This window comes from Puma concolor, chromosome A2 (genome assembly GCF_028749965.1).
Source record: "Puma concolor isolate L17-30 chromosome A2, mPumCon1.1.hap2, whole genome shotgun sequence".
Classification (NCBI taxonomy): Eukaryota; Metazoa; Chordata; class Mammalia; order Carnivora; family Felidae; genus Puma; species Puma concolor.
The window spans coordinates 127,517,283-127,544,376 of record NC_141668.1 but is presented as its reverse complement, the minus strand read 5'-3'; the positions used below and the strand labels follow the sequence as shown (position 1 = coordinate 127,544,376).

General features: G+C 37.1%; 1 protein-coding gene across 1 annotated transcript in view; it reads left to right on the top strand.

Annotated features, from left to right (window-relative positions):
- The window catches only part of CNTN6 (contactin 6), a 290,327-nt gene extending 264,274 nt beyond the window's left edge, over window positions 1–26,053 (top strand). Inside the window, 9 exon segments of the mRNA XM_086697579.1 lie at window positions 86–235; window positions 4,086–4,156; window positions 11,584–11,818; window positions 11,932–12,047; window positions 13,416–13,602; window positions 23,382–23,494; window positions 24,507–24,675; window positions 25,531–25,591; window positions 25,593–26,053. Coding sequence (XP_086553705.1) covers window positions 86–235; window positions 4,086–4,156; window positions 11,584–11,818; window positions 11,932–12,047; window positions 13,416–13,602; window positions 23,382–23,494; window positions 24,507–24,675; window positions 25,531–25,591; window positions 25,593–25,635 — 1,145 coding nt within the window. The 3' untranslated portion in view covers window positions 25,636–26,053.
- The last annotated feature ends 1,041 nt before the right edge of the window (window positions 26,054–27,094 follow it).

The window sequence follows — 27,094 nt, the reverse complement described above, 5'->3', positions numbered from 1 at the left end:
TTTCTAAAACAGGTATATCTGTTTGTTCAATTGGTTGATATTAAGTAGTGCTGGTTTTCCTGCCTGAATCCCCCCCTCTTTTCAGTTCCAGAAATTCTCAATGGTAAGACGTACAATGCAACAGTGGTTGGTTTGAGTCCTTGGGTGGAATATGAATTTCGTGTCGTTGCTGGGAACAGCATTGGGATCGGAGAACCAAGTAAAGCATCAGAATTGTTAAGAACCAAAGCGTCAGGTAAGAAATTAATGTCTTCTAAACACGCTCTCTGTGCTAATAGCAGAGAGCCTGATGTGAGGCTTGAACTTACAAACCATAAGATCATGAACTGAGCCCAGGTTGGATGCTTAAGTGACTGAGCCACCCCAGTGGCCCAGGGAAGCCACTCAGGGAAGATCAGGTAAGATTTTTGACAGATGTATAATTCTGATGTTGCAAAATCTGGATAAGAAAGGGAAAACATGCATCTTTACTATTAATTTTGCATCTTTAGGTGAAATAGAAAATTATGATCACAACTGTATCAGAAATAGGACATATATTATATCCACACCAGTAAATATAAGATTATGATTATATTTAATAAGTACCATTTAATAGGAAAATGGTAGAATATATGATTATAATTCTCTACATAAACTATTGTAGTTATCATCTTAATGACATCCTTTTTCTCCTAGTATATGAAATTAACACAGACTAGGGCTGCAACCAGTATGTGGATTTTAATGTTGCACCTAGAATTTTAGAATTAAAAAAAAAAACTGTGTGGTGCATTTTTCATATACAGAATGCTGTCTTTTGAAGTCCAGAGTTTTCTATAAACTACTTATTTTTGTATAAAATATGAGTAAAACTATGTCTTTTATGACAAGTAATCTACACTGATTAATGCAGAAATATTTGAATACAAGGAGAATACAGTTGTTCTTTATGGTATCGATCTTACAAAGAAAAAGTAAGAAGTATTTTTATGGGTCTTGTAGGATTTGGGGCCCCAAATCAGTGGCAGGAAACCAGCAGCTTTCATTTTCACATTTTTAGGTACACAAAGCAAGGAATATTTTCTCCTAAATATAAGTTCAATGAGAGATGATTATAGCTAAGCAGGCATATCAAAAATAAGAGTTTTTCAGAAACTGTCCTCTCATCTCATCTATTTTCTAGCCAAACTCCAGCAGGGAATCTGTACATTTGTAGATGCAAATGAGTTAGTGCTTGTTTCATTAAATGTTGTAGCCAAGAATTAATTGAGACTCTGTTGGTGCAGTCAGCCACACATTTCCATCTATTTCTCAACTCTGACCTAGTTGCAGCTTCATTGAGCAATAGTATAAATTATTTCCCATGCAAATGAGGTAAATCCTGAGCTCATTTAACAGAAGCACTAATTGAGCATCAGCTGGTTCACTGAACAGCAAAATACAGGTGGAACCTGGCTCAGAAATCACCCCTTCTTAAGTTTTTTTCAATGGATCCGTTTTGTTCCACTCCTAACTTTACATCCAGGGTCACATTTGATCTTCTTGCTGCGTACCGCTGACAAATTCACTTTCTTACTCAGCGACATAAGTGAGGGATCGCTCTGTTGTCACTGGCTCAGCTTAACAAGCACAAACTAATTCAATTAAGTGTGCTCAACTATCCGATGTCAGTGAGGCTTTTCCAAGTTAAAGATAATATAAGTATTTTTATTTTAGAATTGGAACTGAAAACAACGTATTTGACAGTAATATCTTAAGTTAAATCATCCTAGCAGTTTAGAGGTGAGAGGAGAGTCATTCATTTTACAGAGGAGGAAAAGAAAGATCAGGATCATGGCTGACTGTTTCAGACAGAGGCAGGATTTGAACTCAGACCTTGAGACTTGGGCATCAGCGTTCTCCATAACCATGGGTCTTAATCTAGATGAGCAAGAGATTGGCATAAGGAGATGTGTATATATAGAAATTCCCAGGCCTTACCATAGACTGATGGGAAAAGAATCTCCAGGGGTCGCCTATGACTTGATATTAGCTTGAGTTTTAGGTCATTTGTTTACAGCTTATTTCTATCATGGTAGCTTTGGCAGGCTTGACTCTAATACTAAAGTTTTACAGTAAGGATTGTACATTACTTTCTATTAACCATTGACACTCTTCTTTCAGTAGCATAATGAGACTCGATGTTCATAATAATTACCCTGAGGTTCTGAATCATAATGAAGTGTGTTCTTTTTCCTTTCCTTTCCTTTCCCTTACTTTCTTTTCTTTTCTTTTTTCTTTTCTTTTCTTTTCTTTTCTTTTCTTTTCTTTTCTTTTCTTTTCTTTTCTTTTCTTTTCTTTTCTTTTCTTTTCTTTTCTTTTCTGTTGTAGCTCCTTAAAGACCCTTCTTCCTAGTATGGTTTTAGGTTTAATATGGTTCATTTGAAAATGGAATAAAAAAGGAACTTTATTAGCCAGAATATTGGAAACTTGGTAAAAAGCAAATTAAAGTTTACTCTAAAATAATTTCCTTATGTGTCTACACTATTTAATGGTTCTGAAAAAGTGTTACCATATGTTGTCAAGTACCAGAAAACTTGCAACTATAGAACCCACTCTGATTTACGTTGTTTTTGGCCAAAGGCCATGGAAGACTTAGAAAGTAGGGTCTAGGTACAAGACAATCTTTTAAATACATGTGAAGGTTAAAGCAGGCAAGGTTAGGGTATATTTGAATATGAAAATGGGTCATGCCTGACAGGTGCTATTATTAAAAAGAACAATTAGACTATCATATCACTAGGCTGTTTCTGAAGTTCAACATCTGTATCAAATGGCAGTAAATAAAATAAGTAGTCTAGGTTTGTCTGAATGGTTTCCACAGTGGGAAAAAAATTTTGAAATGGGCAATTAAACATTGCATATTTTAATTCCTGCCTACCAGTCAGCGAACGTGCTCAGGCACGCCCACCCTCCCACCTCTGGATTTTAATCCAAATGGTCAAAGACAGATAATTGCATATGTTTCAACATTTAGAAAATATATCCTGCAGGAGCACCTGGGTGGCTCAGTCCGCTGAGTGACTCTTGATTTTAGCTTAGGTCATGATCTCACAGTTTGTGGGTTCATTGCTCTGTAGGGCTCTGCACTGATGGTGCTTAGCCTGCCCTCTCTCTTCCTCACTCTCTTAAAATGAATAAATAAGCTTTAAGCTTATATATATATCCTGCAGAGCTATCCATTATCACAGCGTTAGGATACATCTGCCATTATTCCATGAAAGGATTATATTTTAACATTTCCACATGTGTAAAGTAAAACCCCATTCTGATGATATACAAGGCCCACATATACCACTGTCATCAATTTTTTAATTTTCCTCAGACTACTTATTATTCATTATACTAGTCCTCACAAGGGTATACTTGAAGGGCATAATTGTTTTCTAATTCACAAAAATGATCGTCATCTGGAATGTTCTACCACAGAGCCTTAGAGTCCTAGAGTTAAACGGAGAATATCCCCTCAGTCACATCCCTGACAGGAGGCCGCGTCCTTAGCTGGCAAGTGAAAGGTTAGGGGGAAGAAACCTTCCTGTTCTGTACTGAGAGATGTGAGATTTAAACACAGAGTTATAATTACAAGACTTACTTACATATTTTTAAGAATGTATTTTTAAATGTTAAACTATCTTGATGACTAAAAAAAAAAGAAAAATCATTTTAGTTTGTTTATTAAAAAAAGAATTAATTAATATACTGCCTCAGTAACTTGTTTACAGCACAACTGTATAATTAGGCCCTAAATCAGCAGTGTCACTGTTACCATCTGAATGGAACATCATTTTGCCAATTAGTAGATGATGCATAATAATGTCAAATACACGATGTTACTCGATTTTTAATTAATTTTGGAGCCAGGGTGCTCATGTATCAAACACAACTGTGTCCTCTCTCTTAGAAATTTGGATATGTGTAAACATAATTTATGTTCATTAAAAATGCAAGACTGTCTCACAATGTGCAGCATGAAATGTTGAAAGGTGAAATCTAAAAACAAAATGCCTCCTGATGAAGATGTACTTTAATAATTGCCATCCCACATTTCTTTTGGTTGCTTTCAGTGCCTGTTGTGGCGCCAACAAACATCAACGGAGGTGGAGGAAGTCGTTCGGAACTCGTCATTACGTGGGAGGTAATTTTCTGTCCAACTGAGTTATTTTGAAAGAAAAAGATTTAGCTGGCCAGGAAGAATACTGAAAAACAAAAAGATTTATTTGATCACTACGGAGAATATATAAAAATACATAGTATAAAAGACTCCCCATGATGAATTACTTAGAGGAGGTATTGGAAACTCTTCTTATTTCTACTCAAGTGAGAAAGGATAACGGACTCAACACAATTCTCTCCCACATATAAGAAAAACAACTTCAATGTCTATTTCAGGTTTGTCAGTAGCATTTTAATTATTACTTGAGGGACTAGACATTATTGTGTTTATTGTCTCTGGGACTGTTGTGCACGAGTTAGACTCTGTAGCGTGCAAGTAGAAAGTTCTTTTCCTATCACTGTTCTTTAAGGCCTTCCCTGCATCTAGATAAAAGCTTGAGCAAATGGTGTAGCTTTTGTGATTATTATCCTTATGAATTAACATATGGGCTCATTTTTATACTTGTTATAAATTTCAGCCTGGTTTATTACCATAAACTTTAGACTTTCCTCCAACGTAACGTTTCTTGTTTCTGGTAGCTTGGGTTTGCCTCAACCTAGGGCTTCTACGGTGTGAAAGGCAATGTAGTGTCAGATCTTTACCTATTCCCCATTCTGCTGTTGAATTTCTCCTTCCTCATTCACTGTTACCTCTTGCTTCTCCAGAGTTATAGTGGGTTTGGGCTGGGAGAAGAGGAAAAGTACTGAAAAGATCCTGACTGCTGGTACACTTGTAATTTGATTTTGGTGTATTCCAAAAGTGGCAAATGACCAGATGCTGTTATTTTTTTATTAAGTTTTTAATTTTAATTCCAGTGTAGTTAACATACAATGGGATATTAGTTACAGGTGTACAATGTAGTGACATTAATATAGAGCACATTATTTAGTGCCCATCATGAGAAGTGTGCTCTTCAATCCCCATCACTTGTTTCACCGCCCCCCCCCACTTCCCCCTCCTGTACCCATCAGATGCTGTTATTTTATAGTGTACTTGTTTTTTTTTTTTTGTTTGCTTCTGTTTTTTGGTTGGGGGAGTGGGGCATCCAGAAGATCCCCCACTGGGGACTCCTAGTTATAATTCCTTGGTGCAAAGCCAATTGACTGCTGAAAAGTCTCCTCAATTCCTGGGGTCTGGCATGGTTCATACTAGCCTCTTCTAGAGTAGATTATCTTTCTCTTCTAGATGGTCTTTGTGGATAGAGTCCCTTTCAAAGCTGCTCATGGACAGGTCCCTTGCATGAAATGCACATTTACCCTCAGCAAACACCTTTACTCTGTGTTCATTAGGAGTGTAGTACATGCCTGCCTAACCTCTCTTTTCACTCTGCCACCATGTGCTGTCCAGATCTCTCTCCCCTTTACAAGTTTCTCAGGTATTTCTTAGTTAAAAGAACCCATGTGTCCCAAATTCCAGAGAGCACATACCGGCTGGTTCTTTGTGAGGCCTCTTCAGATGGTTAGGCAAATGATAAGAAGTGGCCTCTTTAGGGGTGCCTGGGTGGCTCAGTCTCTTAAGCGGCTGACTTCAGCTCAGGTCATGATCTCACGTTCTGTGAGTTCGAGCCCTGCGTTGGGGTCTGTGCTGACAGCTCAGAGCCTGGAGCCTGCTTCTGATTCTGTGTCTTCCTCTCTCTCTGCCCCTTCCCTGCTTGTGCTTTGTCTCCCTCTCTCTCAAAAATAACAAACATTAAAAAAATAAAAAAAAAGGAAGTGGTCCCTTTACTTTCCCTTGCTAGAGGGGTAGGAATGCACAGCTTTTTCTACAACTGTGTGAGAGGAGATATTTTCCTACTAATCTATCCCTAAAGAAACAGACACTCCTTTGATATACATTTGTCATAGAGGATGGGCTAAATTTTGCCTATCAATGGCTTGATGTCTCTCCTTGGAATGCATATTGTGTCATAACTTTGTTGTCAGCTTTGAGCCTCAGGTGTAACTGATAAAAGAGCCCTGCCCTTTTTTATTACCTATGTACATGTTTTTGGCATTTTGATAACAACTTTCATACTGCCAAAGCATCCACTTACTTGGACTTTTTAACATTACACTTAAGAGCATGATGGCCATGGATGTTTTAATTAAAAACCATCACGGCTGACATGCACAAGAGGGGACATTTTACAATGTCTGAAGACACATTTGGTTGTTACAAAGAAGTTGGGGGAGGCTTGCTTTTGAGCGGAGGCCAGGGCGCAATGCACAGGACAGCCCCCACCACACGGAATGTCTGGCCCAAAATGCCAACAATGCCGAGGTGTAGAACCCTGTTTCTGTAAGTGTAATTCATTGCATCTGTAAATGATCTTGCAGTAGCAAAAGACCTTTTATATCTACATGGTCCGTTTTATTCCTTACAGAATTCCATTAAATATAGAGAAAGAGGAGTAGTGGTAGCAAACCCTTTCTGTCTGTGAGGAAACTGGTGCACAGAGATATTGTTTTCTCTAAGTTGTACATGACAGAGCCAGAAGCCAGGTGTAGCTACTCTGAAAGTCATCCATTCTTTGGAACATGTAGTTTCATGTACACATTGTGAACCCAGCACAGTGCCTGGAATGTGGTATGGCATGTCCAAGTACCTATTGGATGGGTGGATGTGTTCTGACAGAGAAGACACTCTCAGAGGCCTGAGGGAGAAAGGACAACCCTTGTAGAGCACGTACAGGGCTTCTGTGCTACACTGGGTATTCCTGTCATTCAGTCCTCACAGTGATGCTAGGAGGTGGGTAATGCCACTTTCAGATAAGAACACAGAGGCTTAGAAATGTGGTATGGGTAGGGGCACTTGGGTGGCTCAGTCGGTTAAGTGTCTGACTCCTGATTTCAGCTCAAGTCATGATGTCACAGCTCGTGGGCTTGAGCCCTGCATCAGGCTCTGCACTGATGGCACGGAGGCTGCTTGGGATTCTCTCTGTCCCTCTCTTTCTCTGCCCTTCTTCTGCTCTCCCTCTCTCTCTCTCAAATAAATTAATTAACATTAAGAAAAAAAATAAATGTGATATGGGTGTTGGGCAGCTCAGCATTTGAACACAGAGCTCTTGCTCCATGCTCTTTTGTTAAATTTTAATTCCACTTATCTGCACATGATGTCATGGTTCAGGATAGGCACGAGTCCCTGTGTGTGTGCCTTAAGCAGTAACTTAAATTATTCTTGTCCTCTGAACACATTTCCCACAAAGACATTGACTCCCAAGTGAGCCTATAAGACATATGCTTTTGGGCGATGCTAAGTAGGTTATTTAGGGTTCAGTGTTCTTTGAAGGTCAAATAAACATTTCATCATAGTGTACAAGGAGTTTGGCCTGACTTCGCGCATTATTTTTTCTCCTCTAAGGTGAGAAATTACTGAAGGTTGATAATGTTTTTGCACATTCAATATTTGAGATGAATGGGAAATCCTTTTTTTGTCGAATTATTTTTTGTTTATTTGTTTATTTTGAGAGAGAGAGAGCAAGCAGGGGAGAGGCAGAGAAAGAGGGCGAGGGAGAGAATCCCAAGCAGTCTCTGTACTATCAGCACGGAGCCTGATGTCGGGCTCAGACTCACAAATTATGAGATTATGACACAATCTGAAACCAAGAGTTGGATGTTTAACCTACTGAAACACCCAGACACCCCCTATGAATACTATTCTTAAATAGTCAGTTACAAGAAGAAAAAAAATCTTTCCATGATTTATAATGTCCTTGTTCTTTAAAGTGTTTCCCAAAACCATCACCTATGGCCTGCTCCCTGTTTTTATACAGATTCCCCTACACCATATCCGTGCTCTCAGGTGTAATGTATTGTTGCTTTCATGCTGTTGCAAGAGACCATATGTCTCCCATTGCTGAAAATCGTTACTATCTGGCCTCTATTTTCAAAAAAAAAAAAACATTTGCTGGCCTCTATTTAAAAAAAAGATAATAAATCAAAATAATTTCCTCTGTGTTTTTTCTTGTGGTATCAGATATGCAGATACTTGCAGAAACTGCATTAATGAATGTAGTTTCCTATTTATCATTCACATTTGGCATCATGTATATTCAGTTACTGAGCCAAATTCTTCTGATGCCCAAACTTCCTTCAGGAATAGGTTATATATTTTTAGAAGGCAACACATACATTAGTTAAAGCCACAAGAAGGCATTTAGCAACTGCTTCAATTCAATGAACACAAATGAATGTTGGAACTCTGTTCCAAGCAGTGGGGTTACAAATATAAATTTTAAAAAGGTCTGAATGCTCAGAGACCAACAGGACAGGACAATCTTAATCCAGCATGAAAGGTCAGGAAAGCTACCACCCTATCTTATCTCAAGTATGTTTTAAAAAAGAAATTGGGAGTGGAGAGACCATGCCAGGCCAGTCATTGCTATGGTAGAAGTAATAGTACCTGACGGACTTTCAAAACTAATGCACATCCAGCGACCATTCTAAATTCAGTCAGAATCCACCATTGTGGTTTATAAATGAGAGCTTTACTGGTCATTCCAGACTGCTGCTCATGTAAGTACACCATGGTATAATTTGCCTGCAATAAACATCCTTCTTGTGTTTTCTCCAGTGCCAAAGTAATGTGTATTTTATTTTTATTTATTTGTTGTGGTTTCTTTTGTTTCCAGCAACCTACACACGATATATAACTTGGAATGTAGTAAATGCCAATTCCTTTTTTAGGGGTATCTTTATTCACATATTATCATAATTTATTCTCTAAGATACTCGCAAGTTTGAGATACTTGTGGTAAATATGTCATATGAAATAGGACTATAAAATTAGGAATATGGGATAAAGTACTGTGAAGTACGAGATAAACACCTATACTGGGAGTTGATAAACATATATTATATATATGCATTTTTTTGTAAAGGGCTTCTCAGGAAAATTATTCTGCCTTGTGGGCTATACATTGTCTCTCACAGCTTTCCAACCCTGCCATCATCATCAAAAGTATCCACATATCATATATAAATGAACAGTTGTGACTGTGTTTATTTCAAAACCAGACTGCAGACCAGATTTGGCTCTTAGGCCAGTTTGCTGTCCTTGGTCTATACGAAACATTCCGTTCCAGGGGCACCTGGGTGACTCAGTTGGTTAAGCTTCCAACTTTGGCCCGGGTCATGATCTCGCAGTTTGTGAGTTTGAGCCCCACGTCAGGCTTTGTGCTGACAGCTCAAAGCCCGAAGCATGCTTTGGATTCTGTACCTCCCTCTCTTTCTGCCCCTGCCCCACTCGCACTCTGTCTCTCTCTCTCTCTGTCAAAAATAAACAAACACATTTAAAAAAAATGTTGTAAATACATATTATGTTCTTAGTCTTTACCAACGTTAATAGATTTTACTACCAGAAGAATTTCTGAATTTCTTTATTCTACTGACCACTTGCTTTCCTTAAAGAAGGAAGCTTTGTCCTGACCATCTTAAATAGCTCTTTTTCCCCTGCCCATATGGGAAGAATGAAATGAAGACCCTTAACAAGTATCTTGTAAGTATCTCCTCCCCACCGCTCCCCACCACACCCTTCTAAACTATGTATGTTAGACTCAGATCTTTCTTGAGGGAACATCATGAGAAACACAAATTGTCTTGACTAACAAAAACTAAAATCACTAACTTTCTCAGATAAGCTAAACATCTTGATTAAATCTGAGACCAGAGTAGCATCAGAAACAAATCAAATGCTTTGGCAAGTAGCTTAAGGTCTCATAAATCTCTTCCATTCCACAAAAAATTAACTGTTTTAATTCTGATCTCCCTGTGAAATGTGCTAATACAAGGAAACATTTCCTTCCCCAGGTGTTTGGACCCGTATTTTTCTTCCTCTTTTCACTTTCTGTATTTGTTAGACTGTTCCACATGGCAAGAAACAGAGCCCAGCTCAGGTCGTCTCAGTTAATGGGGATTTCTTTTAAAGCTACACGGGAGGTAATGAAGATGGAAAAAAGTCTCACTAACCAAGCAGGCAGGTCAAGTGAAGAACTGGAACGTCGTTCATCACTGTTCAGAGCACAGTAGCTCTAGTCTGCTGCCGGCTACTCTGGTGATCCAGCTCCAATGGTCCCTCATGGCTTGTGCTCACTTCTTCCCGTTTCCTTTACTTACAACTTCCTATTTTGCTAACTGCTACATTCTGTCTCTTCTCTATGTGATTTATAGCTGCCATTGCCTCCTAACTTCTATTGCTTCATTATCCCTACTATATTCATTGTATATTTTCTATTTATTGCCTACTCTAAGTTTATCAGGTATTGGCCCCACCTATGTTTCATATTCAAATTCTGTAGGGCAGAGGAATTGATGGGGTCTATCAGTCACTACGGAACACAAAGATTTGGCACCCAGGACCTCATAGTGATTAAAATGGCACCATTGATTCTGGTGCCCATTGCTGGGTAATTAGATGTGGTCCAGGTCTTGGGATAATTTGATACAATGAATGGATATGTATGGGCAAGGAAAACCTCCTAAAAAGACTTGTAGGTATGTGGGTCTGGAGCATTAATGTCCTGTCAGGTATGCCTTTAATAACGTATCAAAATATTTCAAAAAGAAAAGACAAGGAAGACATTTTTCTTTAAAAAAAAAAAAAAACCTACATTTTCATAGATTTTAAAATACAAACTTCTTATAAACAGATGGAATATGTGTCTAAATTCAAGCATAAATTCATTTTTGTGTGTTTATTTTACGTGATTATTTATAGTGTAATATCTGTAGAGTTCTGGGGAACTAATATCTATTTTTGTTTTGTAATTTTAACAAGTTTACGTTTTAAGTGAGTCTTACAGGATTTGGTCTCTGTGAGAATAAGCAAATTTTTTTTTTGTTTTGTTTGTAAAAATGTCAGGAAAAGTACACCCTGATGTTACTACTAATGAAGATGTATGTTTTAAAAATACTGGAAGTTCTTTTATGCTTTTGTGTTTGAGTGATGCTCTAAGTTTTAAAGCAAATATTATTATATAATAACTACATGTATCTTATAAGAATTTGTTGCAAATTTTATGAAAGGAAAATATAGCTAGCATTGAAATAGTTAATAAGTTAATTTTGTGCCGAGTTTAAAAATTCATATCCAAATTATGTTTTAACTTATACAGTCTTACAATCTTCTGAACTATTTTTATAACATTTCATTATTGCAACTGAACGAATAATCATGGAAAGAGATATAAACATGTAAAACCTGTTTTACATTTCCATTAAATTTTTCATTTATTTATCTAAATATCTTTAATTGGGATCACTTTCCTAATTGGCGTTCCAAATAAAAGTATTATTATTTTTTCAATGTTTCATTAAACAAGGTTAATATCCATGTTTGTCTACACAAAAGAAACGCCAATTAATCAATATAAATTATAGTAGCTCCATAAAATATTTTTGTAAATACTCAGTGATTGATCACTTCTGCCCAAGTCAATTCCAGAAGAACTACAGAATGGAGAGGAATTTGGATACATCATCATGTTGCGGCCAGTTGGCTCAACAACCTGGACCAAGGAAAGAGTACCATCTGTAGAATCATCAAGATTTGTTTACAGAAATGAAAGTATTACCCCCCTCTCTCCCTTTGAAGTCAAAGTGGGTGTATATAATAATGAAGGAGAAGGATCTCTGAGTACTGTGTCCATTGTCTACTCCGGGGAAGATGGTAAGTTGTGGTCAGCCCTGGAATGGTCATACTTGGGAATGTATGCATATGTTGCATTCATTTTCCATGAACCATTCTACTGAAGATGATTTTGTCTTTTTTTTGAATGATAGAACCTCAGCTGGCTCCAAGAGGAACTTCTGTCCAGAGTTTTTCTGCTTCGGAAATGGAGGTTTCATGGAATGCTATTGCCTGGAATAGAAACACTGGAAGAGTGCTGGGCTATGAGGTAATCCATATTAATTTCACTTCCACTTATGAATATGCCAGCTAACCATACAATTCTTGTTCAGTAGCCCTATGCTACTAACCTAGTTCTTAGGTTGTATGTCTATAGCTGTGGAGTGAGCAGAAGAGATCTTTCTAGGTGATCTTAAGCAAGCAAATTAACAAATGGTAGCCATTTGTAAGGTGACCAGATGATTATCTCATTTATACATTCAAATCACCATCATATTTGTTTCTTGGGGAATAATAAATATCTAATCCTCAATGATCTTGAATCATAGAAGAATTTTATTGAGAAAGCTGTCTTTGAATTGGAGCAGGACTTGAATAGATGTAGTCATCTTGGAAAAGGCAGTTAAATGATAAGAAAAAAAATCCTAGATTTTCATTAATCTGTCCTTTATAGTCTGTATAGAATGAGGTAAATCATATTTATGGGCCTTAATTCTCACAAAGTTAAACAATGAGACTTCTTAATTACTTTTTATTCTTTAGCTTGCAAATTCAGTGATTCCCCAAATGGATAACACATTTATTTTATTTTGGAGTTACAATAAAAATATAATTCTATACCTCTTTAGTTGATCCTTACACTGTTTTTGTTTTGCTTTTGTTTTTAATGCAGTTTCTAGTCCAAACAGAAAGTTCTATTCATATGATAGGTCTGTTACTCTAATCCAGGAATGCCTTACCTCTTATCTGAATCCTATTTATTTATGAAAGCTCATTTCTAGTTTCTTCCTCTAACTCTTCTCTGATCACTCCCTGATTTTGGAATTCTTCAAATTCCCAGAGCATTTTTTCCCAATATCACTTATTTGGAATGCATCCTCTGCATTTTGTTTGTCTATATATTCTAGCCTCTCAACTAGATTATAAGGGACTCAAAGGCAGGCACCAAGCTTTATTCTCTTTTGTCTTTTTCAATGTGCATAAATCAGTACTAATGTATAGGAAGAGCCTGATATAAGTTGAATTATTAATTAACCTGTCACTCAAAGATCTCTGGAGGAAATATCAAGAACCAAATGTAACTGAAGTCCTTTGTTGATGGTATGAATCTTGCTTTGGTCCAAGTGATTATATATACCCTTTGTTACAGTCGATAATCTTTAGATAGCTCATGCAGTATTTTATTTTGGTAACCTAAAAAAAACTCTAGATTCTCTGATTTCCATTGTGAATTTTTATTTTTTAATTTCCTCCCTATAAATCTTAGACTTTGATTATTTTATTGTTGTTGTATAACCATTGTAATTAGAAAATATTCTTCTATTTGTGCTCCTATGCTCCTCCCTTCCCATAACCTACCATGGTTGATACTTGCTGGCAAACAATGAATTGTTTGTTCTTTGTTTTTAATGATCAGGTATTATATTGGACAGATGACTCCAAAGAATCCATGATTGGGAAAATTAGAGTCAGTGGGAATGTCACAACCAAAAACATCACAGGGCTGAAAGCTAATACCATCTACTTTGCTTCCGTGAGAGCTTACAACACTGCAGGGGCAGGGCCCTCAAGCCCCCCAGTCAACGTTACCACCAAAAAGTCTCGTAAGTATGCATCCCACTGCAGGGACCAAGATTCATCTATAAATAGAAACATGTTCCTTTGCTCATTCTCCATTTCATTCCTCCCATCTTCTCATTTTACTTATTGCTTTGTTTGGTTAGTTTGTCCCTTAAATAAGGATAATTGTTGAAATTTTCTGATAACAATCAAAAGAAACCATTTTGATTTTTTGGAATTCCAAAAGAGAAAATATTCTGAGTATATAGATGCAAGATAGGAGAGTGTAATGTTTAAAAGCATAGGCTCTGATGCCCTCTCCCAACCTCAGTTCAAAACCTGACCTCCTGGGGTGCCTCGGGTCTCAGGCAGTTCAGCATGCAACTTCGGCTCAGATCATGATCTCATGGCTCACCAGTTGGAGATAGCTCAGAGCCTGGAGGCTGCTTCAGATTCTGTGTCTCCCTCTCTTTATGTCCCTCCCCCTCCTACGCTCTGTCTCTCTCTCTCTCAAAAAATGAATAAACATTAAAAAACAAACAAAAAAACAAAAAAAAACTGACCTCTCATTCTTGGATTATTGAGTGGTTATTTAATCTTGCAGAGTCCCAATATCCTCACCTGGAAAATGTGAGAATAATAGTACCTATTTCCTCACAAGACTTTCTTCAAGAGTGAAAGACATAAAGAATATATCTAGTACATACATTAGTACGTGCTTGGTAAATTGTTTTTCATTTGTTTCTATTTTGTCTTGTTTATCATTTGAGAATTAGACTGTACTCTGATGTGGCCCTAGCACTGCCAGATGTCTAGCTCTTTCTTTCTAGAATAACTTATCACTGCAGTATACTTAGAAGTCCCTCAGATTTAAGAATGAACTCTTCTGCTTCTTTTTAACTCCCTTAATAGTCAGCCAGCTGTCTTTCACATAGGCAAGGCCTGCTGAATAAAGGATGAGTAGTTGATCGTTGTTGCATTATGTTCTATGAGTGAGCCTGGTATTACACAAGTATTCTATATTATGAGGCACAGTGATCAAATATGATTTAGGAGCAGCTGCCATATGTCCTTTTTATGACTGTATAATTCTTGTATATTCCTTACCTGTTGCACGTGAACATAAATTATTTGTGTTCACGGGCTTTTAAAAACACATTCTTTGGTCTCTGAATCCCAATAAACAAGAGGATTCAAATATAGTTGCTGAATTTTGAGAAACAGTTCAAACCTTATATAGTTCAAATATAGTTGTTGAATTTGGAAGAAGACTAAGATATGGATACATAGGAAAAGGATAGCTTGCTGTTAAATGCAGTATTCTTTTCTGTGTATTGAAAAAGAACAGGTGGTTGAAGTCAGTTTGAAAATCAAGTGATATAAAGTTTTTTTTCCTGTAAACATATATTTGTCCTATCCAAAAAGAACTTAGACATAATCTCAGTTATTAAACCTTTGACTATAGAATACATGATGCATTTATGTCCATATCACCAGTCAAGTAGCCAAAGACCTGGGTTCTAATTATGGATACATCACTGATTCATGACCTGAAACAGGACAAGGCATTCCATTTTGTTGCTTTAATTTTCTTATCTGCTAAGTGGAAATTCTCTCTACCTTCACTCCTTTCCCAAATCATTGGTGAGGCATAAATGAAGTGCTGATTATAGGAGCACCTTGAAAAATACAAGGTGCTGTGAAACTGCTAGGGAGAAACAGACAGGTAGCAAACAGCCTCTGAGGATCAGTCCATTTCAAGGGGAGAGTGGGGCCAATAATTCTTAAACCAGCTCTCTTCCAATCTACCCAGTTTGAAAGAGACTGGGTCATGAGCAGTCCTCAAGAACTGATTAACTAGAAATGTAATTCTCTTTCTCTTCCCGTTTTATCCCATGCTGACCAAATCAATGAAGCCATTGTCATATATGGGTATGAATGATTTGCTTCTGGAGTTCTTCTGGAGTCTAACCTTTTTCAGCTAATCTTCAAATCTGGATGGAAATTTCCAGTGGTTTTAAGATTGTCCAGGTATTCAGAGATGCCAAACTCACAGAAACCCGTTTGTGTAATTCAGTTCCTATCTCAGGCACTATCAAGGGTGATTTGAAATGTGTAAAGATAGTATTTAAAAAACCTCACAGATTTGTATCGTGATTGATGGACAGACACGACAGTGCAGTAATTGAGGCAACGCTTAAGTCAGCTCATATTATCTATACTCATATTGACCAGTTTAGGGTGGACTGGGACCCGAACAATAAACTACTTTAAGAAGCTTTCAAAATAACTTCCTTTTCTGCAACCTGAATTTGCTAGTTTGATCATCTGTACAACTTAAATCAACCATGCATTAGTTTGTGCTAACTTACTCTATGTGTTTAAGCATAAAACTCGTCTTTGACATGGTGACCCCATGTTTGTTCAGTTGCCCTCCTTCAAGTACTTGATACTTCAAGTGGCCTTAACTGAAATTTGGATTAAATGCCAAGATGATCATAGGTGGCTTGTCTGAGTGTTCACACGTGCTCATTGTTGTCAAAGAGTATGGGACATATCCTTTGAAAACAGTTTGATTAACAAGGAACGATTTCACCAAGATGTAATGTTAGAATGTATCTGCTGAGAGAAAATTGAGAGGAGATTCAGGAAATTTAAAATGCAGTTTATTATTTTTAAGCATTCATATTCTTTCCTGATTAAATCAAACAAATGAAAACCCTTATAACTCCTAATTTCTTTAGGGCAATTTTGTTCAAATATTTCTTAATGTTGGCTTTCACCAGTCTGTATCCTTCAGTGTCCCAGCCAAAAGGACTTGAGAATAAGAAGTTCTACAGGTCTCTAACTCATTACATTTGAGTTATATTTGAATACCAAGTAAACCTCTAATTTTCTTCTGTAACATTCTATATCATTGTCATTATGAAAATAGAATAGAAATTTTTTTCCGATTCCTATTGTTACTGTTCAGATTTCCACAACTTAGTGGTACAAAGAAATACAAATTTATTTTCATACCTTTCTAGAGGTCAGAAGCCAGAAATGATTTTCAGCGGTTGGAAATCAAGGTGTTGGTGTCAGCTGTGCTCCTTTTGGAGTCTCTAGAAGAACATGTGTTTCTTTGTGTTTCCTGGCTTCTAGAGACCACCTGCACTCCTTAGCCGTGACCCTTTCCTCTATGTTGAAGGCCAGCAGCTCCTTATCTTTAAATCTCCCTGTGACTCTCACCCTCTGTTTCTGTCATTGTATTTCCTCTGACTCTGCCCTCCTACCTCTGTCCTTCCCTCTTAAGGATTGTACTTCACCCACCTGGAGAATCCAGGATTGCTTCCCATCTAAAGATCCTTAATTTAATCATACCCGGCACAGTCCTCTTGTCCATTAAAAAAAAAAAAAAAAAAAAAAAAAATTAGAGGGCACCTGGGTGGCTAAGTCGGTTAAGCCTCCAACTTTGGCTCAGGTCACGATCTCGTGGTTTGGGAGTTCGAGCCCCACGTCAGGCTCTGTGCTGACAGCTTGGAGCCTGGAGCCTGCTTGGGATTCTGTGTCTCCCTCTCTCTCTGCCCTTCTCCCACTCATGTTCTATCTCTTTCTCAAAAAGAAATAAACACAAAAAAATTTTTAAAAAAATATTAAGCCCACAAATTCCAGGGATGAGGATATGGAAATGTTTCAGGGAAAGGGCCTTATTATGTTGACCACAGCTATAAAATACTGAGCATGTCTATATCCTAAGCCCTGTGTTAATTTTCCACATACATTATCTCACTTAATTATTATAACAAATCAAAGAATTTTGTATTTTAATCCTTAGATATGAAAAGAAATGCCTAGTCAGGTTGTTTTGGCATCTATTAGACTGAGAGACACAATGAACATGGATGGATTCTCTGAATCTCTTCATCCCATGAATACTGTGCTAATTTGAATTTTTTTTTTCAACGTTTATTTATTTTTGGGACAGAGAGAGACAGACCATGAACGGGGGAGGGGCAGAGAGAGAGGGAGACACAGAATCGGAAACAGGCTCCAGGCTCTGAGCCATCAGCCCAGAGCCTGACGCGGGGCTCGAACTCCCGGACCGCGAGATCGTGACCTGGCTGAAGTCGGACGCTTAACCGACTGCGCCACCCAGGCGCCCCAATACTGTGCTAATTTGTAATCTTCATCTTTAACCATCTACATAGTCTCTCTCTTTCCAAACTCTCAAATCTTCAGTCTAAACCTCAAATGGTCTTTGGATTTCTGTTCCTAAAATGGAATCGTGCCCTATTCTTCTTCCAGAATTTCATTGTCTCCTCTATTCCACAGAACAAAGGCCAAGAGGATCTTTCACCATCTGTCCCAAAGTCCTTTTCTATACTTATCTTGCTAGCTAGCCATGGTAGTATGAGAATTATTGATCTTCCACAACTTAACATTCACTTACCTCACTTCATGTATTCTCTCCATGTGGCGTGCCCCTGCCGTGCCTGTCAATGGTGAAATATCTTTCCTACCAAATTGTAAGTTTCCCCTATTTTCCCCTTTAATGTATTTGCAATTTTTCTGGGTGTTCCACCACTTTGGCTCATTGTGAGATAGTGTTGGAAAGAGAAAGGGACTCCTGAGTGAAAGAAGGTTGTCTGTGAGTCCCAGCTCCGCCATGCACTACCTGTGTGAAAGGTCTAATTCTCTGATGACTCAGAACCCATTTTCTCATCGGAAAAACAGATGAGGCTTCCTCCAGAGTTTTCTCTGAGAACTAAAGGATATTATGTACACCAAGGTGCCCCAGAGGCCGCCATACAGCACAAGCTCAGTGCATCATAACACATTATTGTACTTCTTCTGCAGTGGTGATTTCATTTTCTTTGCATTTCTTAAAACAGGAAAGCACTTTCTAGTTTCTTTCTCTTTATAAATTGTTGCAGAAATTGTCTTCAAGGGTCATGAAAGGACAACCAAAGAGAAGATGAGGAATGCCTTTAATGAAACATTGAAGATTGCTCTGATTCCAAATGCTATCCCTGGATCTAACTTTGATTTTCCATGTCCTTGAGATGACATCAAGATTACCTCAGAAGAGTGGTGACAGCAAAAATTCTGCATCCATCACACATTCATACTGTCACTGTCTAGATTTTCAGTCTGATACTTGATCATCCATTGTAAATTCTCAGAAAGCAAAGCTCACATTTACCAAAATCTCTGCCTATTCTGATTGGGCAAGCTAAAGAGAAGACAGAACCTTTTTTTGGAAGCATGATGAATCAGTCAATCACTCAAGAAAAATAGTGCTTCACATGAGCTATGCATAGGGTGAGGTGGCTGACGGAGATTAAAACAGCCAAAATCTCTGCCTTCAGGCAATTTCTCTTTCAGTGGAGAGGCAACCTGAAAGAAAACAAAGCAAAAAAAAAAAAAAAAATTAAAGAATCATAAATTGTGAAAAATACTACAAATAAAATAAGAGGCTGAGATATACATAAAAAGGAGGAGCTTTGTAGTGAAGGGTATATATTTTGATATGGCATGAAAAATAAAAAAAAGATGTAGTGGACAAAGGGATCTCCAAACAGAAAGAACAGCTTATGCAAAGCTTCTGAAGTCTTTGTTATTATTGTTACTGGTGATCACGATGATGCCTTTTTGTTTTTTTTTTAAGTAAATATCAGTGATATAACAAGAATCATAGCTTAGTGAAAAATTATCTATTTCTAAAAGAAAACTGAGGGGCATTGAAAATATATTGTGAGCCACACAGATATCGCTTAAATGGAATTTAGATTACAATCAAAGGAAGAAAAAAATTTACCTCAATTCCAAGAAGAAAAGAAAAAAAAAAAAAAACTACTGCATATATAGAAAGAAATATTCAGACCCAGCAACACAAAGTGTTTGCAAGTTTTGGTTCAATTTGGCCCCTGTCGTTGACTGACTAGTACTCTGTACTGGATTTTTCTTGCTGTAAATTTGCAATCAATCCATATTTAGACATAAAGGAAGCATTAAGCTTTTATTTCATCTTGCACTTATGTTCTTTCTCTCTTGCCCAAATGTCAACCCCATGCTGTTACTTAGAAGTGTAACATAAGAAGTTGTTTTTGAATTGAGTTCACAGTGTGAACTACAGTTGAATATAAATGCCATCTACAGAAAAATTGATCACAAGGAAAGCATTAGAGCTGTAGACAGCTAGTTTAATGTCACTCCGTCATTTGATTAATAGAAAATGATTTTGTCTCTGCAAACTGCATAGAATGCTTTTAAAAATTAGAAAAGTGCTTGTTTTGTTGAGTTTACCATTGACCAACTTGGTACAGATATCCATGGCATGTGTTTCATATTAGCCATGTGACAACGTTTTAGATTTTCAAGGTAATGGAAATCTCAATGTCATCATAGATATTTGAAATCCAGTTTAACTATGTACATTAAGCACATGAAACCAGAACTGTTAATAGTGTTCATATCAAGCAACTTTCTAAAGCTACTTGCAGAAAATTTATTTAAATACTAGACAAAAGGCATTGGCATTGGAGTCATCTTCATGGACAAAGATAAGAAAGATGATTGACTATGAGTAGCTAAAACTCTACCACTTTATCTGTCTTTTTTTTATAAGAGATTTTCTTAAAATTTTTAAGCTGTATTTATTTATTTGGAGAGAGAGAAAGTATGAGAGGGAGAGAGTGGATACCAAGCAGGCTTCACTCTGCCAGCCCGGAGCCTGACATGGGACTCGAACTCATGAGCCGTGAGATCATGACCTGAGCCGAAATCAAGAGTCAAACTCTGAACTAACTCAGCCACCCAGGCACCCCCATCTGTCTTTAAAAAACCATCCAAAGAACGCAAATAAGAGAAATATTATTAAGGGAGAATGTTAAATTTACTCTAATTATATTTAAGAAGTGGGTCATTTGCAAACTTTGGAATTACATTATTATTAAAAAACACTTTGAACACAATTGAAAAAATTAATTATGTCATAAGATCTGAGTGGAGAGCTGTTACTCTCAGGAAAGAGAATTAGCATTTACTGAGCTTTTTAGCATGTAACACTAACCAAGTGCTGAACATTTCATATTTTATGGCATATAAGCTAAAACTCTTAAAAACTAGGAGATTTTTGACTCATTCTGAAGATGGAAAAACCAAGGCCTCTTGGAAGAGACTGGATACAGATTCACATCTCTCTGACTTTAAAGGCCAGCTCTTTCCACCTCCAAGATAGCAAGATAGCAAAGAATTTATCTATGCCATTGGCCATTCACACCAAGAATTCATTCCTGGTAGAACTTTTGTCACTTTATGTCCATTGAACACTTTACTTATGCTTGGGTAGATAAGCAAATGCAACCATTTTGGTGTCATTACCATAGTCATAAACTCCTTGTAAACATAGTTGATAGAAGGGTCAGTTCTGTTTCCCAGCCTGGAGCTTCACCAGTGGATTTGTAGTGTTAAAAACAGTACTTTTCCTCTGCATGAACTACAAAATAGACACAAAAATAGATGAAAACTTCAGAGTCCATCACTGCCAATGACATCAAAGGAGCAAATTTATATTCTCCCTGTATTGATTATATGATGCTGTTAATGTTAGTGCTTCATTTTAAAGAACAGAGATAAAAGAAATGTGCCACAAGAGCATACTAGATATTAAAACTATGGTATCTTCTGAGAATTTTTATATGATCTCTTTTATAACTGAGAAAAATATTAGAAAAGGCACCCTGGGATAGTTGAGGGAGAATAGTTACAAAACTATTATTGTTGCTATCTAGTCCTTCAGGAATAAAACATATTGGCAAACATGCTTTGAGTGCTTACTAAGTGCAAAACTCTTAGGCCTTTAATTATGATTGGGTATGTATAGTCAAGAAATGTACTAGGGAAAGTTTAATCCATTTGGCCTATCTTATAAATCATATGAATTGCTTGAGGTTTGTCCATGGCAATTGACCTTGATTATAGGAAAGAATAATGAATGGATTGGCCACTTTGTGTCACCTATGGATCTGACCACATCCCAGTACATAATCAATATAGCCTGAGACAATCACTCAGGACTCTGAGTGGTTTTTCTTTAGCTATCTTATTGTAGTCATTTATTCAACATATATGATTGTATGTCTTCTATGTGCCAACCACTGTGCCAGTGGTTAAGAATACAGAGTTGAACAAGGTGCATGCCCTCAATACAGTTAAAGAAACGCACAATCAAGAATAATTACAATTCAGTGTGACAAAACCATTGTAAAGTAGGAACTGAGCCCTATTGGAAGCAGAGGGGAAACATTTCTCAGCCGTGTCTCAGTTGAGGTGTCAGTAACTAGGTGGACAAGAGTAATGTCCCTGTGGGTTTACAGCAATGGTAATATATGGTAATAAAATTTCAGACACCCCGAGCAAGACTCATCCAGTAATTTATAAGGGATTAAATGGTAGTTGAGTCAAAGCTCCAAAAGCTCCAAAGCTCCACATTTCCATCAGTGTTATAATGAGTTAAATATTATGCTCATTCAGCCTCACAAATTCAAATAAGATGCCAAAAACATCTTGCTGGGTAGTTTTATCTTTGCCTCTGCTTTCCAGCTAAATTATTTGTAATCTCTCCAGTTTCCTAAATCTCAAAAATAATCATGTGGACTCAAATATTTGAAAAGCAGCATGTTGTCATGGAGGAACACTGGCTTAGAAATCAAGAGAATGGGATTCTGATGTGACTCAGCCACTCTTTAACTGCTTGCTTGGATAACTGGACCACCAACCTGGACTCTAGTTTTCTTGTATGTAAATTTCTACAGCTGGACTAGATCCATTATTGCCCTGAGAAGGCTGACTCGAAGACCATCTTCTCTTACTACTTACCACCTTTCTCCTAGACAACCTTAATTTCTGGGAACTAAAAACTGCATTTTGGATTTAGAGTAAACACCTTTTGGGATGATCCCCCAGTTTGTAATTATTTTCTCTTTTCTGGGTTTCCGAACAGCTCTATATTCAATGACATGCATTTTTCTTAGTATTTAGCCACAATTGATTAGAGTGCAATAGACATGGCCAAATTCTCCTGGGGCTTCTGGCATGGACTATTTCTGAACAGAGTAGATTTCAAATGTCAGATATGGAGAACAGTCACAATTTCTGCTGCATATGCTGAGAATGACAAAGAGATCTGTAGCATCTACAGTAAGATGACCATGCAGCAGACACAACGGTGGGAAGCAGAAAGAACTTCTTGGCTTTTTGACATTTTTGTTTTGTCCCTCTTAAAGCTCTTTTGCATTTTGCCATGAGTTCTAAGAGATTCCCCTGTATCCTTCATAATCTCTTACTGTTTTGCTTATAGTATCTTGAGTTTGTTGTGTTACTTAAAGTCAGAGTCCTAACTAATGCAAGATTAAAATGGAAAAGACTGCTAGGAAGTAACCTCTGTGTTGATATGTATAAAGGGTTTGTAGCCTGAGTTTGCTTGACATGCTCTTTGATTGATGACCACATGGAACACTAGATAACAGAGCCCTCCATCTAGTTATATATTGGTAAAGTAAACCAATTCAAAAGCAATGATTAATACATTAATACTGGACATGTAACAAGCCATTATTAATTCATAAGTTTGTCACAAACACATTCCCAAATGACCAGAATTTAAATGAATTTGCTTATTCTGATTAGAATTAGTATGATATTTCAAATGACACTGAAAAAAGTTGTGCTTCTGCTATGATAATCATCCAGGACTTATTTTCCCTTTTCATGTTGATGGGCCATACAGTAACCATGAGCTAATTAATATTCATTTGGATCTTTGATTATCTCTTTAAAGCACCAAGCCAACCACCAGCTAACATTGCCTGGAAGCTGACAAACTCTAAATTATGCCTGAACTGGGAACATGTAAAAACCATGGAAAATGAGTCTGAAGTGTTGGGCTACAAGGTGAGTATTTTGTTTCTCCCTTAGTAATATCAATTAAATTACTAAGGAACCAAGAATGTCACAACCAAATAAGAAACAAATTTATACATATGAAAATACAGGAATCTTTAAAACTTATTTTTTTTTTTTTTTTTTTTTTTTAAATTTTTTTTTTCAACGTTTATTTATTTTTGGGACAGAGAGAGACAGAGCATGAACGGGGGAGGAGCAGAGAGAGAGGGAGACACAGAATCGGAAACAGGCTCCAGGCTCTGAGCCATCAGCCCAGAGCCTGATGCGGGGCTCGAACTCACGGACCGCGAGATCGTGACCTGGCTGAAGTCGGACGCTTAACCGACTGCGCCACCCAGGCGCCCCTAAAACTTATTTGAAAAATGCTTAACATTGCCTCTTTCAAATTCTTCACTGAAAATTTTTATATTTTGCGGACAGTAATGTATCATGGTACAACAAGAATAAAGTTTTTCTTCAAGCGACTCCCCCTTGCCATCAGAAGATGATGGTGTGTGTGAGTAGTAAGGTGAGATGAGAATGAAATCTATGATATACTCAAATAGAATTTCTAGAACTCAGGCTGCAGTGGCATGTAAGCCTTTAACAATATAAAAGGAATCTAACAAGAGTATAGCCAAATACCCACAGCAAATTATTTCTATCACTGGTAATGGACATCATCTCCTAGAAAATGCATATATCCAGTATTTGAAACGGGTCCAAACTAACCAGTGACTTTTCACAGCAAGCTCCAAAGGTAATAGCCTCAAGCTATTTAGTTGAGATAAATCTATTGTCATTTCAGAAGCATTGGCCAAAGACAAAATACTTGTTTTTGTTCTTATTTTGTTTTTTTGTTTTTTTTTTAATGCCTAAATTTAAGGAAAAGGCATAGACTGGATATTTCCATTCAAGGAGGACAGCATTTATAATGATACATTGTAGAGTGTTCCATAAGAGTGTCTGGCCCTTAAAAAAGCAACATGTCCTTTTAACTTCAATTCACTATTTTATTTAGATTCTGTATCGGCAAAACAGACAGAGTAAAACACATATCTTGGAAACAAACAATACATCGGCTGAGCTTCTGGTTCCGTTTGAAGAAGACTACTTGATTGAAATAAGAACAGTTAGTGATGGTGGGGATGGAAGCAGCAGTGAAGAAATTAGGATTCCAAAAATGTCAAGTAAGTTGAATCACCATCGCTGTTGTAGATTTTGAATCTGGACAGCTGCAGCCTGAAATCTAGGCTCTATGAAGCTTTCCAATTCTTGTTTGAATGTTGTGTGAAAAAATAAAAGGTCTGTGTTTCCATTTTCAGTTGTGAACAAGAGGTGATGAGTCAATCTTTCTTTAAATAATTCCTCAAATTTGCAACATGCATACTTATTACAAACAGTTTCATGTTTCCTCATTTGAATCTCAAAAAGAAAAAAAAAAAGAAAAGAAAACACACAACTGTGTGTCGTTGGTACATAATTCATTCTCTTGGTACAAAAATCAGGAAGTGTTTCTGTGGGTTTTCACAGGCTTCTTGGAGCAGGGACAGAAAATATGAAACACATGTACTTATACCCCTATTCCCATATCCATTGCAGACATCACTAATCAATCATGGCCTGCATAGGGAGCTGAGTCCCAAATCTCAGATCCTCTCCATACAGTGTTCTAAGCAGGTCACACCAATCAGTTGGATTTAGCACAAAATAAGATTTGTTATTTTTGCTTCAGATGAATCACTTGCTTAAAGTTGGGCCTCAGTGAAATCATCAGGCACCACATGTTGGCAAATCCTAATCTACCCTTCCGTCAGACTTGGTCAATTTAAGCATTTTCCTTTTTCATTTTTTACATTTAAAACAGATAGCCTAGGATAGAGGACTAAAGACACTTCCTTGTATATAATATAAACAAAACTAGTATACTAAAACGTGTTATTAGAAGACAAATGATAGTATGCATTTTAGGTCTTGAAAATTAATCTAACAAGCAATTGCATTTTTTTCTCAAGATGTTTCATTTTTATTTTTATATTTTGCAGGCTTGAGTTCCAGAGGAGTTCCAGTCTTAGAACCTAGCGTCTGTTTCCTGTCAATTGTCATCATTTTTTACTGTTTTGCAATTCAGCCACTTATACGATGAATGAAACCATAAATCTTTGAGAGTTTTTTGAAAACAAATCATTCTGTAAATAAGCTCTCCAGCCCCTATCACAAAATACATCATTAATACAGACTTGTTTGGAAAGAAAAAAAAATGTATATTATTAAGATATTGTAAATATCTATGGTACATTAATAAAACAGTTTTAAACACTTTTGAACTTTAAAGTTCGCACATGATTTCATATATTCTGAAAGTGCCAAATGATCCGTGGAGTTGTAACTGCTGTGGCTTTTAAGTGACTTATATGGAAAGTATAAATAACTCCCCTTGATGATGATGATAAATATGAAATAGATTTGAGTTATCATAGAAAATATGTATATTTTTACATGCTTCAGGCAATTTATGTAACTATTAAAAATGTTCACCCTACTTGGAATAAAATGTAATTATTTGTTTACAGTTGGGATTCTTTAAAAATGTAAGCTTTTCCAAAGCGTGATGTGCTTTTACATCTGAATGAGGTGAGGCCAGGAAATATTTGTACCCAGTAATATATGTATATACATGATGTTCTTTTCTTTTTTTTTTTTTTCAACGTTTTTTTTTATTTATTTTTGGGACAGAGAGAGACAGAGCATGAATGGGGGAGGGGCAGAGAGAGAGGGAGACACAGAATCTGAAACAGGCTCCAGGCTCCGAGCCGTCAGCCCAGAGCCCGACGCGGGGCTCGAACTCACGGACCGCGAGATCCTGACCTGGCTGAAGTCGGACGCTTAACCGACTGCGCCACCCAGGCGCCCCCATGATGTTCTTTTCAACTCACTTTCCTAAGAATCCCAGTAATAATAGTGGCAGGAGAAAGTGCCTTATGGTAAAGAAAAAGAAAAGAAGGGGAAAGAAGCAACCATCTAAAACAATTTAACAAGTCTGGTATATCATAGGCAGTTTCTCACAGCAAAATTTAATTTTTTAAATCAATTTTGAAATCTCCTAAGAAAAAAAGTTGCATGAACAAGTCTCAGGTAATTATTACAAATTGTTAACAATGCATGTGGCCTTTTTTTCATATAATAAATAAATCTATGATAAATAAATACACACATATATATAGCCAGTCTTCTCTGCAACTATGAAAATAGTCCTACGTTGTCCAAGTCTTATAAAGATTTTTGTGGGTTGGCTCTTTTGTAAGGTGAACCTATTTCAGTCAGTGGCTCTACTTCTTGGATCCGCATTCTGGAGAAAGCAGTCTGGGTGAAGGTAAGGTTAATGAGTGGGACAGTGCCATTCTATGTGGCCATCCATTTCCTTCACAAACAGCCTTAAGGAGTTTGGCCTCCTGGCAGCTTGCGCTAGCTCCTAGCCAATCAGTCTTGATGTCCTAGGGAGCTAGGGTTGAGAAATGGCCACCCTAGTTCTGCCTTCTTCATATGGTGTAACATCTTAATTATGTTGAAAATATTTGAATTATCCTCACAACCCTCAAATCACACAGT